This window comes from Puntigrus tetrazona, chromosome 12 (assembly GCF_018831695.1).
Source record: "Puntigrus tetrazona isolate hp1 chromosome 12, ASM1883169v1, whole genome shotgun sequence".
Taxonomy (NCBI): Eukaryota; Metazoa; Chordata; class Actinopteri; order Cypriniformes; family Cyprinidae; genus Puntigrus; species Puntigrus tetrazona.
The window spans coordinates 798300-814533 of NC_056710.1; the positions used below are offsets into that span (position 1 = coordinate 798300).

At 36.2% G+C, this 16234-nt stretch overlaps 1 protein-coding gene across 4 annotated transcripts; it reads right to left on the reverse strand.

The window, feature by feature from the left end:
• Nucleotides 1–521: 521 nt before the first annotated feature.
• abi3b (ABI family, member 3b) lies at nt 522–4503 on the reverse strand. 4 transcript variants are annotated; one of them, XM_043253399.1, is made up of 5 exons: nt 4273–4501; nt 2993–3160; nt 1973–2167; nt 1371–1444; nt 522–1281 (listed from the first exon to the last, which is right to left on the reverse strand). In XM_043253399.1, the coding sequence occupies exons 1-5, from the start codon at nt 4402–4404 to the stop codon at nt 705–707; spliced, it is 1146 nt and encodes a 381-aa protein (XP_043109334.1). In that variant the 5' UTR covers nt 4405–4501; the 3' UTR covers nt 522–704. The 4 variants fall into 4 exon arrangements, with proteins under 4 accessions (XP_043109334.1, XP_043109335.1, XP_043109336.1 ...); XM_043253400.1 differs by having other exon boundaries at nt 4189–4321; XM_043253401.1 differs by lacking the exon at nt 4273–4501 and adding an exon at nt 4082–4214.
• Nucleotides 4504–16234: the final 11731 nt, after the last annotated feature.

Below are 16234 nucleotides of genomic sequence, written 5' to 3' on the forward strand. Positions count from 1 at the left end.
TAAAATTCGTAACCACTAAATAAAGCATTAAAATATTTTTCTTCAATTTATGTACGTATGCCATAAATACAGAATAAAACATGTCTGATATCACATAATACACTTTATACAAAACATTATTGCCTTTATTTATTGTTTCGTAACATTTATAAGAAAAATGTGTATTATTTAATAAAAAGTAGTGTGATTAATCGTGATTAATGGTATGCAATATAAACGTTTTTGTTTGCATAATATGCTTGTGTTCTGTGTATTTATTATGTATATATAAATACACAGTATATATTTAAAATATATATGTATTTACATTTCTGTCTATTCATATTACAAAAGTAGTGCTGTCAAAAATGTATTGCAATGAATTGCATTAATAATAATAGTTTTTGTTATACAAAACATATATAATATATATATGTATACTGTTTATATTTATTATGTATATATAAATATAAAATGTATTATGTTTACATATTAAATATTTTATAGATATAATATTATAAATACAAATATGAATGTATAAACAAATATTTACTAAATATATATATACTGTATGTGTGTGTATTTATACATGCATAATAAATATACACACTACACATGCATATATAAATGTAAACAAAAATTTATTTTGGATGCTCGTTTGACAGCTGTATGTCGTATTAAATATCGTATAGTCTTTTCCATAAAAATACATTGGAAAAAAGCTATCAAAATGGGAGAGGTGGAGGAGGTGGGGGAATAAACTTTCCTCCGGTATTAGGAGGAGGAGGCGGTGGTGGTGGCACAGTGGAGGTGTTTTGTGGAGGTGGAGGTGGAGGTAGTGAAGATCCACTGTAAGAGCCAGGAGGAGGAGGAGGAGGAGGAAGAGCCGTCTTACCCTGGACGGGAGGTGGAGGAGGTGGGACAGGGACATTGCCTGGAGGAGGTGGAGGAGGAGGAGGAGGAATAGCCATGTTCCCTGGAGGAGGAGGAGGAGGAGGAGGTGGAGGGTTTGCTGAAGTTAATGAGGTATTTTGGCCAAGTGGAGGTGGTGGAGGGGGAACCACAGAACCTCCATACACAGAACCAGGTGGAGGAGGAGAAGGAGGAGGAGGTGGGGGCGGAGCGTCATCCAGCTCATCGTCTGGGAGAGGTGGAGGAGGCAGCATGGACAGGTCTAGATGGGCAGGCAGAGACGGGGAGCGGTCAGACACGAGCGTCGGAGGCGGTGAAGCCGGAGAGAGATCGGGTGGAGCCACCGAGTCTGGCACTGACGGAGGAGGAACGGCGATACCCAAGAAAGACCTGAAACCACAGCAACAAGTGAGCTAATCAAAAACCTGCTTCACTAAATGTGTCTGAATATAAAGAGCAAAAGCCTTTTTATTACAAACCAGTTGAAGGTGCTGGTGTCCTGTGCTCCGAGCTGAACAGACATAGAGTCCTCATTGTCTGTGTTTGCCTCGTCCTTCGATGCCACAACATGATAAATTCAGAGAAATACATCAAATCAGTAGGGGTTTTAGGCTGAAAATATTGAGCAAATCATTTAAATTATTTTAGACTTTATTACAAATATGATGGAGTAATCTTATTACTGCCGATGAGCAATAAATAGGATACTGGCAAATAGTTTTGTTTCAGCTTATTTTGCTTGTGATAAATGTATGATTGTTTAAAATGGAATAAATCTAAATTTATAATTAAAATTTTTTAAAATAAATATTTTTTATAGACGTAATGACTTTGACTAATGACTGCTTATTATTTTTCATGACTCTTTGATGAATAGAATATCCAAAAAGAACAGTATTTATTTAAGATTATCTTTGTAATCATGTAAAAGTCTTTACTTTGCCTAATGCAAACATTATATCACATATTGTTTATTCTTATTTATAAAACATACTGTATCTAATTTGCTTTTAATGTAACCACAAAAAGTGAAAAAACAGCAGTGTAACTAAAAAGCGTATTTGAAGAAATAATCGCTCACAGTTTTGCTGCCTTGCCAGTGGCCGTGGCCCAGTTTGTCCAAGCGGGTGTAGGATATAGGAACCCGTCTGTAAGAACGCATGGGCTCCAGACCGCTCGCCGGAGAGACCACCTTCTGAGTCCGGGGGACTTTTGACTCGTTGGTCAACACTCCGATCTCTTTCCGAGCTATTTTCTCCTTGTACATGCCGACCGTCTGAAAGTGAATACAGACATTAAGAGGCTATTTTGTGCCGTTTGCAACTTTGACTATTAAAGGAACGGAACACATTTTTTTTGGCTGAATATGTAACAAATGCACCATTACGTCACTTACTCACCAAGGGGTCCTCTGCAGTGAATGGGTGCCGTCAGAATGAGAGTCCAAACAGCTGATAAAAACATCACAGTAATGTACAAATACTCTGTTAACGTCTTGTGAAGTGAAAAAAATAAAAAAATTCTATATATATATATATATATATATATATATATATATATATATATATATATATATATATATATATATATATATATATATATATATATATATATATATATATACACACCCCTTTAACATTTGAAATGGATCAAAATCAAATCCTTTTAACAAAGTTGTATATATATATATATTTATAAAGGACAGTTCTGGACAGTTTTTGTTTTTGCTTGTTAACTGTGCATATTATCAATGAAGTAAGCAACATTATGGATAGATGACTCAAGAAACAAAAGGTCTGAAGTGAACATTTTTAACAATGGATTTACGCCAAGCTGGATGGACTGGACTCTTGTAGATTATTGTGATGTTTTTATCAGCTGTTTGGAGTCTTATTCTGACGGCACCCATTCACCACAGAGGATCCACTGGTGAGCAAGTGACGTAACGCCAATTTTCTCCAAATCCATTCTGATGAAGAGAATCTCATCTTCCTCTTGGATGGCATGTTCATTTTTGGGTGATCACCGATTATTGTTTAGTACTTCCAGCACTTTCATGACCTGCCGTTAGTCACGACTAGCACTGATAAGCGTAGCTCACCAGAGTCAATAAGTTGACGGAGGACTCCATCTGTTTGAGCTGAACCGTCTGAGCATCTAAGATTTTCAGCACAGACGTGGCCAGATTGTTTATCTGATATGTGACACTGGCCAGGGCCTGCGTGGTGAGAGCTTTGGACTCTTCAATGACGCTTCTCGTGTCCTCCACCTAAAGGCAAAAAATGTATTGAGGATTGTATGATCTTTAAATAAGAGGTCTTTAAAAGCAAGATATTTAAAGTGTACCTGAAGGTTCATATATACTTCAGTACATGTATAGCTGGACTTCAGTACTACTTTCTCACAATTAAAGTGCATTAAGTACAAAGCTAGTTGTTCTATACTAAAAGTAAGATTGCAGGAATTTTTTATTACAAGTACTTAAATATTTAAATGTTTTTGTAGTGTATTTATCATAAAATATATATATTTTTTGTATAGCATTTTCTACTGTAACGTATTTTAAAATGTAATTTATCTGCATCTTTCCTTCAGTCTTCAGTGTCATGTGATCCTTCAGAAATCACCGTAACACAATGAGCATTTTATTATTAATATTGTCGTTGTTGTTGAAAATGTGCCATTTAATATTCCTGTGGAAACAGTTTTAGGATTCTGCGATAAAAAAAAATTGCATTTATTTGTAACAGATTTTTATTTTCACTATTTTCAAGTATCGCCGTCTTTCTAAAAAAAAAAAAAAAAAAAAAAAAAAAAAAAAAAGACTAAACCCAAACATTTAAATGATAGTGTATAAATATAATGCTGAATATTACGATTAACGATAAAGACCTACCGGCGATATTAATGTGGATATGCAAACTAACATGCTCCGGGGTACAGAGATGAGATTCCTAGATAAACATGTTAAGAAAGGTTTTCATGGAGTACTAGGAATACATACCACAGCCTTGTTTAGGCATGCAAGCCGTCAGTACAGACAGCACAAAGCTCATACTGGAAAAAGTACAGCTTTAAGAAATGTTTTTGACGATCTGCGTGAATAACTCGTACCATAAATGGAGCTGTGAAATGAATTTCAACTTTAGTGAGATGCGTGTGTGACTAGTAATGTAATGAAAAAAATTACCATTAATAAATTGTTATTAAATCCAAGTCAAACAGGAGAACAGAAGCGATCGTGTCATCTCTAGGATAGTTGCAACGTATTTGTTGATTCTGAATGTTTAGGCCTACCGTAAACGCGAAGAACTCATTTCGTAGTTTTCTAGACGTGTCACTGCGCATTTAAATGTATAGGAAAAACTCAAAATGGCTCACGTTGAGGTATTTGTTCTGACAGTAATCGGCCACCTTGTGCAGATTGCTGTGGTTGTCTAGAAGAGCTTTCCTGGCGGTCGGAGCCTCTCGCAGGATTTTGTCTACGCGTTCTTTACAGCTGTTGTCTCTCATCGTGCAGGTCTGCAGTACGAGCTGCTGAATGCTGCTCCTCTCCGCCGACTCTGGTGAGACTCAACCGAAGCAGGACTATAGAGCGACTAGACTGAAGATGACAGGCACAGACGTGTTGGGAGAGTGGGAGTGTTTGTAAAGCATTTCACAGTAATCTTCCGGGCAGACATCTTCATGAATGAACAGTCATTTTTACAGTATGATGCAGTACGATCTGTCTATACATATATCTGTCTCTACAGTATCAGTCTCTCTCTCTATATCTATCTATCTATCTATCTATCTATCTGTGTGTGTGTGTGTGTGTGTGTGTGTGTGTGTGTGTCTGTCCAAAGGATTAGCTCTCTTTAAATTAATATTATTTGAAATGTTTTGTTAAATTTTGACAGTCCACTTTAGACATTTTAACTATAAATAACTTTTTTTACACATTAACTAATTCTCATTCATTTGCAACTACTACTACTACTAATTTTTAGGGCAAGAAAAGTAAAAAAAAAAAAAAAAAAAAAATTGCAGAATCTTTTTTTTTTTTTTTTTTTTTTAAATGTATTTATTTTGTTAATTATTTAATTGTAAACTATTTTTTTTTATTTTTTAAAAAAAACAACAACCTTGAACTGGAGAGATGAAACTACAATTAATGTCATGGTTGGGCCACAAGAGGCCAGAATATACAAAGTATGAGTGAAACATTTCAACGTTTTCCTTCTTTGACAGGCTGTCGAGTGAATTAAAATACATTCGTGCCTTATAATGGCTAATTTAACATGGTTCTAGTGAGTCTGACATCAAAAAGTCTCTCCAGAAAACCAAATATTAAATATTTAACCATGCTATTAAACAGTAACCCATTTCATGATCATAAATACCTCAGTAAATGGACTATTTCAGGTGATACGACACAGAGAATTACGGATCGGATGCTTTCAAAGGTTATTATATTGCTCTTAATGCTCCGTCAGCGTGAGCTGTGCTTTTTAATGATGTCTCTGATAGGAACAGTTCCTCCCCTTATGAACTAAAGCCCGATAGATTAGCCTTCATATTTTGCCCTGTGAATGATTTTAATGAGCAAAGTCTGCGTGCAGCTGGGGTTAAATGATAATTGGTTATCATTATTATCTGCGATAATTCCAGCATCACGTGCATCACGTTTGTAATACGGAGATAGATACTGTCATTTTTTATGCATGCAAAGCACTTTTCATGCTGTATAAAGATCCAATCAGCCTCCCGTCTCCATATTCGCTATAGAATATATTATATATTTTTATTGTCTTACAATTATGCTAAAATATTACAGCTAAAAAAAAAAATAATAATAAATTTATATTTATATATATATATATATATATAAAATTTATTTATTTATTTATTTATTTATTTATTTATTTATTTATCTCATCACTGGATATTAACTGCTTCCATGCAGGCAGAAAAAGATCTTTATGACTAATAGTTTGGTGCATGTTGTTTTATCTTCTGTATCCAGGAAAGTGTAAAACTGTTCCACAGGAAGACTGTCCCATATGTAGAGTTCAATGAAAAAAAAAAGACATCCATCCTGCAACAATATTGCCTTTGTTTAGAAAAGGCCCTTTAAGGGTGCTGAAATCAATCCGTCTGACCTTTAAGCGTAATTACTTTTGGGAGTAAAATTTAGCAGTATAAAACAGCGCAGCAGAAACAGAAATGTAACAAGATATGAGCAGAAAATAAGTGAAAACTTTTGAGATTGGTCACAGATTGGTCAGAATTTGTGACAAATAATGTTATTTCCTATACAAATATGATTACGGTATTTTAATGCTCAGTCCAATGGATACATGTCTGGATAAATAATTATCTTGTTAGTTAGTGGTTGTCACGGCTGAGGGTCAAAGGTACAAAAGCTGTCACTGGGATGATACCAAAAAGGTGAATTTTTGTACCTATTAGGTTCAAATACGTACACTTCATATGTACCTTTAAAGGTATCAAAATGGATCCATTAGGTACCTTTTGAAAAGGTACAGCGCCAGTGACAGCTCTTGTACCTTTATTTCTGAGAGTGTAGAAACACAAATATAGCAGGCCTATAATCTTTGTTTTATTTACATCTTCAAAAACTAAATAAAATCAATCAAATCAGACCTTTAATACTTAAAAGCATAAAAGCATAGGACAATAATATAACTCAGATTGTATTCATCTGAAAAAAGATATTCTTGAAGAAATGCACTGGTTTGAGAACTGAATACACTGGTTAAATATGTATGTAATACTTTTTTATTTTCCAGTCCATTTTAAGCCATCAATAGAATCATTTTTAAACAATAGATGACTTAAATAAAAAACCCAGCATGGTGGGTAAAAACATTCAGCCCAATCAGCTAGGTCAAAATAACCCAGCATGAGTTCTGTCCAATATTTACCCAGCGCTGGGTTGCCAAATAACCCTGGGTTGTTTTTAACTCAGCATTTTTTAATCAGACTCCAATCACAGCTCAAAACAAATTCCTGCATGCTCATGAATACTCTCATTATAAAAATGAATGCTGCGACTGATCACAAAAGCACATCAGTACAAACAGATTTGACATATATACAGACTGCTGAAAACTATAAAAAAAAGAAAAAAAGAGAGAAGCAAATAAATTGTTGCCATTCACAGAAACAAATTTACTCCGGGCAAGATTTGCAGTTATCATTTTATGGTAATATGTTGAATTTTGCAGTAAAATCATACCATACATAGTGTATTCTTATATAGTGCATTGACTGCTCATCAATGAAATACTCTTATATTCTAAATAACTGGATGTCTTTAAATAAACACTGAAAAAATGTCAGACGATATTATGATACTATCACCAACATATTTTGTATTTACCGATTTGCATATTTAGTTACATTTAAGGCATTTTAATGATAAAATAGGAAACTATTTTAAATATGTCATTTTGATTTTCAAAGGTGAGTTTTAAGGAATACAGGGGACTGCAGGGGAATAAAAGGGCAGCTCTGGATAGTTAATGCTTTGGAAGATTGCATGCACTTGTAGTCAATCAGCGCTGTCATGATGTAATTTTCCTTTTGATTAGCCAAATGGCATTCACAGCTCAGCTGATTGGTGCAAAAAAAAAAAAATCACTTAGGTGGAACTCTGCTAGCCGAACAACTGCTATTGCGATGAACAGGAATGCTAACAGACAGCTCTATCTAGAAGTTATAGACCTCCCTAAAAATGTATCATGCCGTGTTCTGATACGCTCACGGGAAAATCATCTCTTAAACAGGAGGGGAAAACATTTACCCTATCTTTTGCTGTTGACGTCAAAGGCCTCCAATCAAACGGCAGTATTTTGGAGCAAATTTATCTGTCACTAGATAATACTAACACAATATTAACCAGCTGGTAGAGTTTCAGCATTTATAAAATTGTCGGTTTTCCTAACATAGTCTAGGAAATCTTGAACCATGGCTAGATTTGCCTACACAACCGAAAAAAAGAAACAGCTTTGTGTTTATATGATGATTGATGTAAATGAGAAACAGTGTCGCACATTCGAGACATTTCATTTCAATCCCCCCTCCTGGCCTAATACACATTTGGTGGATACTCTGAAATCACATTTCTCGTAATGTCAGTGAGCACCCTGCTGTTTTATGATTTCAACCTACTAGAAAACACTGATGTATGCAACAATCGCTCTGAGATGACTCCATTTAACAGGAATACGTACAGCGGGAATTGGTGCCAGCCGCAGGGTTTCCAAAAACACTCAAAGAGAGCTGCATGGGAGTTTGAACAAGCGGTTACAGCAGGTCTCTTTCTAAAAAGCCAGTCCACATACAATCAACGTAATACATGCTAACCAAACCTCAGCTTAAGGTTGGAATACGCTATATGACTTTTCAAATTTTAACAGATAATGATATTTTCAGACGTCTTAGAATAAAAAAATCATCTGTGACTATGGTTTTCTGTGGCATCTGCGGACTTTCAGTCAACTAGCATCAACTTGTTCACACTGTAAAATCAGGGGAAAATCTGAGTGTGTTCCAGGCTATTATTGATTGTTGGCAATTATTCATATAACAAGAAGACTCCCATTCCAGAAAAAAAATCATAACTTTTCCCGTTTATATTGGTGTTGTATCTCTATACAATAACAAGATTAAATGGAGAACATTCACTTTTGATTGAGCATCCGGCTTCTCAAACTTCATCCCACATCCGAGTTTTATAAGAGATCTTTAAACAATGATCTTTCTGAGAATCTGCAAATATTTTAATCCACTAAAAGACCTGAGCTGCTAGATAGTTTTATTCACTCACTGCATGATGGCAAACAATTGTCTCATTTGTGGCTATAAATTTGAAGAAGTAGACACAAGAGTTCATGAGTCTCTCGAGTCATGAAAAAGCAAAGTGGGATTGATTAAATCATAAGAATTAAAGAGTGTCAAGGGAGACCTTTGAAGAACAAAACACAAACGTGTTCTCCACGTTTGGAGCAGGTTTTTGTGCATCAAGCTGATCAGATGAACCCGGCGTGGGTTTTCCCCGGCTCAGCGTTGTGTTAGTCAAAGCGAGCTCTTCCCTTATCTCTGCAGATTGGATGTTTTGAGCAATCACAGCTCTGACACACTCCACAGATTTCTATTACAGCTGCAGAATTGAATTACCAGCTGAAGTCCCTGTGAGCTGGAGATGTTCCTGTGACAGAAAGTTCATTTATTTCTCATGCTCAGGTATCTCCACGTCATCCAGACGATCAAGCTAGGAAATACATTTTTCTTCATCCACATATGCAAGTACAAACTCTGGTGAGATTGCTCTGTTAGCGTAGCTTATTTAAAGTTATTTTAGTGTGAATGCTGCTCCCAAACCGTAGCGCGGTCCAAAAAAGCACAGCTCTGTCCACTTTCAACGCCAAAAGGCCAAAGACATCCAAAACCAAAAACAGGATGTGATGTCACACAATGTAAATGTAAAAAGGACTGCTCTGAAGTTCCTGGTTTTGGAAAACCTGACTCTCCGTGTCTGAATTTCTGTCACTCTTATAAGTAGGTTACAAGCTGTTTAAAATATCAGTGTACACACCTACAACAAGCGCTTTTTGTTCAGGAAACTGCATTGTTTTAAATATATGCCATAAAAACTGGTCATATTAGGTTGTGTCTTAATCCTCATGCCTTTTGTTTTGACTTTTAGGATCAGTGTTAAAAATGACACTAGTATCATTTTTTTTACTGGTATGGATGTACACTTTAAACTGTCTAGCCAACATTACATGCTTTTTCGCAATTTTACTTGCGTTTTACTCACCATTTTACTTGCTTTACAGGTCATACAAAAAAATTAAGATATTCTATCCATGCAATCAAACTTTTAGGGCATCAAAAAATACAAAAAGCCATCGTTGAATGGACTTTCAATAGATAAACAATTAGATATAATTTTTTCTTAAAATGAAAAAATAACAGCTATTTGATCCTTTTTTTGTGTGCTATTCATTTGATTAAATTATATTACCATATTTTAATTTTGACTTTTGTTTAATAATAGTTTTATTTTTACTTTATAGTAGTTTAGAATATTTTTCAGTAGTTGAATTTTTTCACACTATGTGAATGTACTACTGTACTGTACTACTACTTTCACTATAGAGAAATTGTGTGAAAATGTAAAAAAAAAAGTTAATGTAATTCTACAGGAGGTGTATTAATAAAGTATATAGAGTCAATTCAGGGTTGCCAGCTTTTGAGTTGACAGTTTCCATGGTGGGATGGGTGGGGGCTTTGGTTGGTGTTGGCTGTGTTTGTACTTTAGATGAAGTGTTTTCCCTGTTTCTATTGTGTCTGTTAGTTTTCCCTTTTTTTGTTAGCGCTGCTTTTGTAAAGCCCAAAACACTGCACGATTTTCCGCTGTCCCAGGCGAAAGATTGGCACCATGAAACAATCGTGGCTCCTGATCGTTGGTACTGTGTCATACAGTGAGAAAAGTTCAAAGATGGCCGATGTCACGGTCTTGCAACCAAAGATAGCTTAGACATTAGCTCAGTAATACACTGAAGGTTTTGAATTTTATGCAGACAATCTGTAAAAACCGGATCAATGCAAACAATGTTAATGACATTACTCCGAAAAAGAGCTTACCGCGTTTACATGACCAAGTGCGTTTTTGGCTTATTAAGCATACTCTGCTAAAGAATGTGCATGAAATGTGCTCAATGTCATCCCTGTTACCCACATGCCAAAACATGATTCTAAAGAGTTACAGTAACAGGTTTGATGATTTCAAAACAACTTCACAAAAGCACATACTGTACACTTTGAAAAGATTTGATTATATTAAATGTAAGAAATACCTAACAGGATTGTCATTGCATGATGACCTCCCCACTCCCTCAGTCAAGCCTCATAGAGGAGTGAGAGAAACATTCTTGTGTTTTAAGTGGTGAAATCCTGGCTGACAGATGATGTAACCTTCAAGAAATTATGTCACTTGAATGTACATTATTTTACAAGGGCTTTTTTGGATAAGGGTAACAGGGATGAGTTGAAATCAGGTGACACCAATAAAATTACTTATATTTTATAAAAAACAAAATGCTTATTTTTGCCTGAAACAATGAGACCATGTATTTAGAACAGCATGCAAATGTTATTTTTATATAATTTTGCCTTCAATTTCAAAATTAACAGACCTGTTGAGTAAGAAAAATCATATTGACTTTTTATGTAATACTGATAAAAAAAAAATTCTGGATGCAAAAGGCACTGATTTTGTAGAATGACCCATGGTCAGCAATGACCATGGCAACGGCAAATAACAATGATTGGTTAAACTATTTAAAGCTACAAAGGCCCATTGTAAATGGCAACCTTTGATGCATTTTACAACACAGAAAGACGCACTGTAGCCTTTACAAAATCCGTTTTGCCAATATTCTATTATTACAGTTTTCACTGTTGGTTTAAACTGTGTGAGAAAATGTACATCTGACGTAAGAGCATGAGAACGGTGTCAATTGCGTGAGTTGGCATCCCCGCCAATTTATACTGTAATGCCATCAAAAGTGTTAGAGTTATAGTGTTATATTGAAGAGTTATAGTTTTGGAATTTGATAAATATAAAAGTTCAAACAGCATTTATCTGAAGTTCATAACTTTTGTAACAATGTTAAAGCTTATTTTATTTTAAAACTTTTGGAGGGCACTGTATAATTCACTTTTAAATGAGACTGAGGTTATGTCTGTAGCACCAAACGCTCATAAATAGTTTTATTTTAAGCAGGCTGTTTCATTTTTCAGGGCTGTGCAAATATAACAACAGCTTCACATCCAGTAACACTTTTATGCTGGTTGTTTTCACTAGTATGCTGGATGAAGCAAGCGCTCAGAACCGCTCATGACTAAAAGCTCATCATGTCACGATCCTGGGCTGTTCTTTTGTTTTTTTTTTAATTATTTGGTCCTTCCTGCTTCTCTCCTCATTTTGTCATTGTTATTTAATTAGTTTCCACCTGTGTCTTTTGACCAGTTTTAGTTCTCCCAGATTGTTTCCCTGTCTTTATAAGATTTCAGTTTCACATATATATGTATGGATCTGCATTTATTAAATATTATATAGATTATATAATTCAGATGTTTGTTCTATTGCTGAGAATCCTTTACAGGCAATCCTTTGCTGCCTTAAGCCTGGAACTCATTGACATCATCAGAGATGGGCTTTCCTCCTCTGTCATGTTTTGCTAGGCCTGACTTCTGTTGTTTGTGGGTCTTTCTGATTTAGTTTGGTCTTTAACAATACATGCTCAATCGGGTTGAGATCAGGAGATTGACGGCCATTGCAGAATATTCAACTTTTTTAACTACAAAAAGAGATGGCACTGTGGGAAGAGTGCAGTGATCTTTTATGTGCTGCTTCATTACTGAGTGGATTGGGTGCAGGTGTGGCTGATTAGAACTCAGGTTAAGGTGTGCGCTGTGATTGGGTGGTGGTGGAGCCTGACAGATCCATGACATTACCCCCTCCTCGGCGAAAACCTTGACCACGACGCAGAGACTCTAGAATCTCCTTCTCCTTATATATCATGTTGTCTTCTAGGAGGGGGTTCTTCTGACTGGGCAGGATCTGTGGGGAGAGGAACAGGTGGATGATAATGTTTGAGTGACAATTGAATTCTGTACTGTGGAGGGAGTTGTAGTTTATACCTTACGGGATTGATCCGTTCCAGGATGGGTAAGGGGTCAACAAATCTGGGACTTTTTGCTGGGTATTCACACGTCCCAAGTGAACAGCCAAATCATCTGACCTGGTTTATAGCTGGGTGTCTCCGATCTGTCTTCTGACAGCAGTTATCTTCTGTCTGTGGACTGCCCACTGAAGATGGTGATGAGAATCGTGCCAGACCCTCTCGCTCTCTCTGAATCAGTGGCCAACCGCAGGGACATCGGAGGGTTCCCTGGACCAGAGGAATAGCAGGGGCTGGAAATCGAGTATGCACTGGAAGGGAGTGAGTCCAGTAGCTGGCTGATGAAGGGAGTTCTGGATGTACTTTGCCCAGACCAGGAACGGGTTCCAAGCGTCCTGGTGGAAAAAGGTTTGCAGGAATTGCGAACTGCTTCCTGGATTTTCCTTTCAGCCTAAACTCAGGATACCAGACTAATGGATACCTAGGATTTTAAAAAAAGAATTTTCCACACATGAGATATACAGTGAGGACCTCTATCAGATACTATGTCTTCGTGGAGTCATGGCGCATTCCTTACACCCCTGCACGAACCTTCTCACATCCATTGCCATTTTCGGCCATTAGAAGCAATCTTTTAGCAGCGAGAGGGTGCTCTTGACCCCTGGGTGGCCAGTGCCCAGAGAGATGTGTGAATGAGTGGTGTGTTGTGCTTGTGGTAAAAACTGGAGCTTTGGGGGACAGCCCATCGGGCTGGCTGGAGCATCACTGGAGGTGGCTGGAGAGATCTCTCACTCAATGGCACTGACAATGACTTGAGATGGAAGTATGTTCTCAGGCTGCTCCGTATGATCCTCTGAAGCCTAAAGGTTAGTCAGTGCCAGTATCATAATTAATTTCCACTTGGCTGAGTTTCCTGGAGTAGTAGGTACTTGAATGGAGATAAGATGCCCCCCCCCCACACCAGTAGTTGAGGCATCTACGAAATTTCTGGATTGTAATGGACGAGGATGGGAGCCTTTTTGAAGGCCCGTTGAAGGGTGGTAAAGTCTTCTGTGGCTTTGGGGGTCCAGGACAGAGACTTGGGCTTACCCTTGAGGAGACTTGTGATGGAACTGAAGATGATGCTATAGTTTTTGATGAATCTTGTATAAAATTTGGTAAATCCAGCAAATCTCTAAAGTATCTTTAAAGTGGTGGGTTCTGGCCAGGAAGTGATGGCTTGTACCTTCTCCGCATTCATCTTGACACCATTGGCATTAATGTGATAGCCTAGGAATTAAACAGATGACTTATGTAATGAATGTATTTCTGCCTTGAGGTATAATTGGTTCAGTGCTCTGTAGTCAATGCAGGGCCTCAAGCCTCTGTCCTTCTTGGCCACGAATAAGAAACTCAAAGCACAGGGGACATAGAAGGGGGGATGTATCCATAGGCAAAGAGCCTCTTCCACGTACTCCTCTATGGCCCTTTGCTCCGGAAATGACAGAGGGTAAATCTTTCTGTGGGGCACTGGCTCCCCCGTAATGAGGTCCACGGCGCAGTGGCCGGTGTGGTGGTAATCTGGAGGCTCTCTTGGGGCAGAACATCTAAAATAACAAAAATTGTACCTGTGTTCAAATATATATATATGGACCTAAATGGTCTTGCTGTGAAAAGGCCAATGCCCCCAACAATAAATGTAAAATAGAGCATTAAGGAAAAAACAGTGGTGAATGGCTCAAACACTTTTAGAGCACTCACACTGAGCTATAAAAAAACTTATTGTTTTCAAATGTACAATGAGGATGTTTTGGTACAAGGACTTGGGAGGAAATCCCTGATTCCCTAATGAGGATTAAATTGCAGGGTTGTGTTTTTTTTTCAACATGTTATTCATTTTTACTGCCTGTGTAAATAATAACAGTAGATTTTGCAAACCAGCGGCCGGATTCATAAAACATTCTTAAAAAGAAATTTCATCTTAACAACCATTTTCTTATTATTATTTAACGTAAGAAAAAAGTTAAGACTATTTTGTATTACCAAAGAATCTTCTTGAGAATATTCTTAACGTAATTCTTAAGTTAAATAAGATTAGGTTTTGTTTTACGATTAAGACAAAACCTAAGAATTCTTGATAAAAATCATCATAAAAACCATTATAGATAACTGCCAACTAGCTGTAGATCAATAAAGGGTAAGATTTTTAATGAAATTATTATTTTTACAAATATTAAACATACAAAATAATAAAACTTGTAACATTCTGTGTAACTACTACAATATTATACATATATTAACTAGCATTAATGTTGTTAAACGAACACATCTCACGCACTTACATTCAAATACTTCACCAGGATGGGATTTTAAAAAAGGATAATAAAGTGATACAATAAAAATATAGCGTTTGTTAATTTGTTGTTGTTGTTTTTTCTTAAACATAGAACATAATTGATAACGTCTTAAGATTTTTTTTAAGAATTGCACTTAAAAAAATTACGTACCTTACTTCTTTATCTTAAGAAATGTCTTAATTTATTTCTTGATTTTCGTGAACTCTGCCCCAGATGCAGGTTTTAATCTCCAAGGCTGTTCTAGTTTGGTTCCAAGCTTACGTTATGTTCCAGATTTGAGATGTGACAGCAGAGTCTAAACAATGCGTATCACATGGATAACAGTGAAACAGAACAGCCAACATGTAAATGTATCTCTGCAGAGAGAAATAAGACCAGACCACAGACAGAATAGCGCTGGGGATGTTTTAGAAAAGTGTGTGTATTCGTGTGTTTTTTATGTATTTTATGCGTTTGACTTACACATAAAATACATACTATACAAATATATATATTCCAATTACTTAGAATCGGCATAAATGTTCATTGTGAAATCAGATTAATTTATTCAGTTAACATGGTATTGATTTATGTGTTTAATTTACTAATAAAATTACAGAAAGTGTACTTTTTTTATGTTTCATTTATATGTGACTGACAAATATAAATAAAATTAAGGTTTACGTTGAAAATCGTGTAATTATTGCACTAAATTATCATATTAAATTGGCAGCCCCATGAGCATTTGATATCTTGGTCTTTTGCTTCCTTTTATATTTAACTTCTAGAATAATGTTTAACCCACTGATTTATTGCTGTCGACATTCATCTGATATTTTATTAATCAGATGCTATTTTAGACGTCATTTGCTCTCTGGTGATGGTGGCCTTCTACGCTGATTAGACCTTATTGAGACGATAAATGAATATATTATACAATTCCAGTAAACAACACTTGAGATTCAGCAGGATATCGTTTAACTATCAGTCTCACCTTTGCATCTGATAGTTTATCAACAGTTAACAGTTAACAGCACTGTGTTTTCGGTCAATAAAAGACACTCCGGTGGCAGAGCAAAGCGGCCCTTATCAGAAAAACTCATTGTCAGCATGTTAAGAGCAATTTATGCCTCGTATTGACAGATATGGAGGCCATTTCAGCACATTCATGAAAAGTTATTTCCCTATAGACTGTTAGGCCGAAATGCATGTTTAAAGACTGAAAAAATAGAGAATATAAAAGATACACATTATTACATCCTTACCAAAAATGAACAAATTAACACAAACACAATTAACACAGTTAGGGAAAATGTTCGGTGGGTT